This window comes from Rhinichthys klamathensis, unplaced genomic scaffold, assembly GCF_029890125.1.
Source record: "Rhinichthys klamathensis goyatoka isolate OS25496 unplaced genomic scaffold, OSU_Roscu_1.1 h1tg000200l_1, whole genome shotgun sequence".
Taxonomy (NCBI): domain Eukaryota; kingdom Metazoa; phylum Chordata; class Actinopteri; order Cypriniformes; family Leuciscidae; genus Rhinichthys; species Rhinichthys klamathensis.
In genome coordinates, this window is record NW_026606726.1 from 92,501 (window position 1) to 95,000 (window position 2,500).

At 37.2% G+C, this 2,500-nt stretch overlaps 1 protein-coding gene across 3 annotated transcripts in view; it reads left to right on the forward strand.

Annotated features, from left to right (window-relative positions):
• ttc28 (tetratricopeptide repeat domain 28) overlaps nucleotides 1-2,500 on the forward strand; it is a 238,544-nt gene that overhangs the window by 90,553 nt on the left and 145,491 nt on the right. For 2 of the 3 annotated variants that reach the window (XM_056263134.1, XM_056263135.1), the window contains exon 3: nucleotides 2,236-2,500. This exon is cut by the window's right edge and continues 8 nt beyond it. The exons of the other annotated variant lie outside the window; for it this stretch is intronic. In XM_056263134.1, the coding sequence (XP_056119109.1) occupies nucleotides 2,236-2,500 (265 nt within the window). The remainder of the gene's footprint in view (nucleotides 1-2,235) is intronic. 3 annotated transcript variants of the gene reach the window in all.

A 2,500-nucleotide genomic window follows, 5' to 3' on the forward strand; every position in this document is an offset into this window, starting at 1 on the left:
CATGTGACACTGAAGACTGGAGTAATTCAGCTTTGATCACAGGAATAAATTACAGTTTACAATATATTCACATAGAAAACAGCTATTTTAAATTGTAATAATATTTCACTATTTTTACTGTATATTTTGAATCAAGATGGATGGACAACAGACAGACAGACAGACAATTCGTTGTGGCCAATTTCAGAATCAAGAATACATCAATGTAAAACCTTGAGGTAAAAAGGTGATAGTTGTGATCCTGGATGCTGATTGGTCAGTACAGTGTTCAGGATACGAGATGAAACCGCTTATGACAGTACACACACACACACACGTGCAGCTGAGATGAAACATGCTGAATTGGCTTTCAAACACACCCAGAAGGACAGTAAGAAATATACTTCATAGAAAGGAGGGAAGGGCAGATAAAAATGGATCTTTGGAGGTCCCGTGGGGCGGCGGGTGACACTCGACTGTGGCCCGTGGTGATTTATGACAGTGTGTGCGTTTCACTCTTTAACTGTGTCTCCTTCCTCCTGCAGCGGTCACCTCTACACATATGGTGTGTTCCTAACCTCTTACCGCATAGAAACACGTGGCGTTATTTTACGGATAAGCATTTCTAAGGTGAACACATTACGGAGTAACTTCTACAAGAAGGTCTGTTTTGAGTGTGCGGAGACGATACATATGAATAATCACCTCAGCTTGTGCAAACAAAAGCTGTTTCACACAACACACTGTGTTAGCTGTACAGTCATTTGTAACGGTAAAAGAGCTTGTTTTTAACATGCTGAATAACGCTTTGTTGTTTGATGTTGTTGTGAAGTATAAATTAACTGAATACAAATATATTATACAAATTCAATACAGATTTAGTAAACAAATGAGAACAAAATAAGCTCTTGCCACATATGAGGTGCTGCTTCAAAAATGTGCATGCTAGCTTTATCAGATTTAGCAACAAAAACATACACTTTTCAGATTAGTGAGAAAAATGGCCCCAATTCTGTCAGATTTACCATCAGAATGGTCTAATTTTGTCTAACTGTCTGATTACTATAATTAGACTAAATTCGACAGAATTAGTAATCGGAAACAGTGACATTCAGTCATATTTAGCCTTAAACTATCTAATTTTGTCAGATTTAACTAAATAAAACAAACTAAAAAAACAGCCTAGTTATATCAGATTTAGTCAGAACCCCAGTTTTGGTCTAATATTTGTCTGATTTACCAACAAAAACTGTCTAATGTCGTTATATTTAGCATAAAAACAGCCGAGTTTAGTCCAAATTGGTCAGAAACGGACTAATTAGTCAGATTTAGCAAAAAAACAAATTGCTTAGCTGTCAAATTTGGTCAGAAATTATCTAATTTTGTCCCATTTACCAACAAAATCTGTCTAATTATGTTAGGTTTAGCAAAAAACAGTCCAGTTTTGTCTGATTCGGTCAGAGACTGTAATTTTGACTGTTTTGCCAATAAAAATGTTCTAATTTTGTCTGATTTAGTCAAAAATCCACCTAGTTGTTTCGGATATGGTCTAATTTTGTGTAATATACCAACAAAAACTGTCTAATTATTTAAGCTTTAGTAAAAAAAAAAAAACAACAGTCCAGTTTTGTCCGATTTGGTCGGAAACTAATTTTGTCTGATTTGCCAACAAAAACTGTCTAATTTATTCAGATTTAGCAAAAAAAAAAGAAAATTGCTTAGCTATGTCAAATTTTGTCAGAAATGATCTAATTTTGTCCCATTTACCAACACAATCTGTCTAATTATATCCAGTTTACCAAAAAAACAGTCCAGCCTGTCTGATTTGGCCAGAGACTATAATTTTGTCTGATTTGCCAACAAAAACTATCTAATTTTGTCTGATTTAGTCAAAAACCTACATAGTTGTTTCAGATTGTCCCATTTACCAAAAAAAAAAAAAAAAAAAACTGTCTAATTATGTCAGCTTTAGTAAAAAAAAAACAAAAAAAAAAAACAGTCCAGCTTGTCCGATTTGGTCAAAAACTGTCTAATTCTGATTTAGTCAGAAAAACAGCCTAGTTGCTTCGGATATGGTCAGAAACTGTTTAATTTTCACCACAAAAAAAAGAACAAAACGGTCTAATTTGATCAGATTTAGTTCCCTTTCTTGTTTTCAAATGTCTCATGTTTGTACATTGGATGTTTAATACATGTAAAATCATTGAGATTTCCTGCACTGAAGTTTTCTGCATGTGTGTCTCTGACTCTCGGCAGAATCCCTGGAGCCCACGTACCAGCAGCTGCAGAAGATGAAGCTGGACAAGAGCCCGTTTGTGGTGGTGTCAGTGATCGGGCAAGAGCTTCTGACCGGCTCTCATCACGGGGCCTCAGTGGTGGTTCTGGAGGCGGCGCTGAAGATCGGGACCTGCAGCCTCAAGCTGCGCGGCTCCGTGTTCTCGGCCCTCAGCAGCGCGTACTGGTCCCTGGGCAACACGGAGAAGAGCACCGCGTACATGCAGCAGGACCTGGAGGTGGCCAA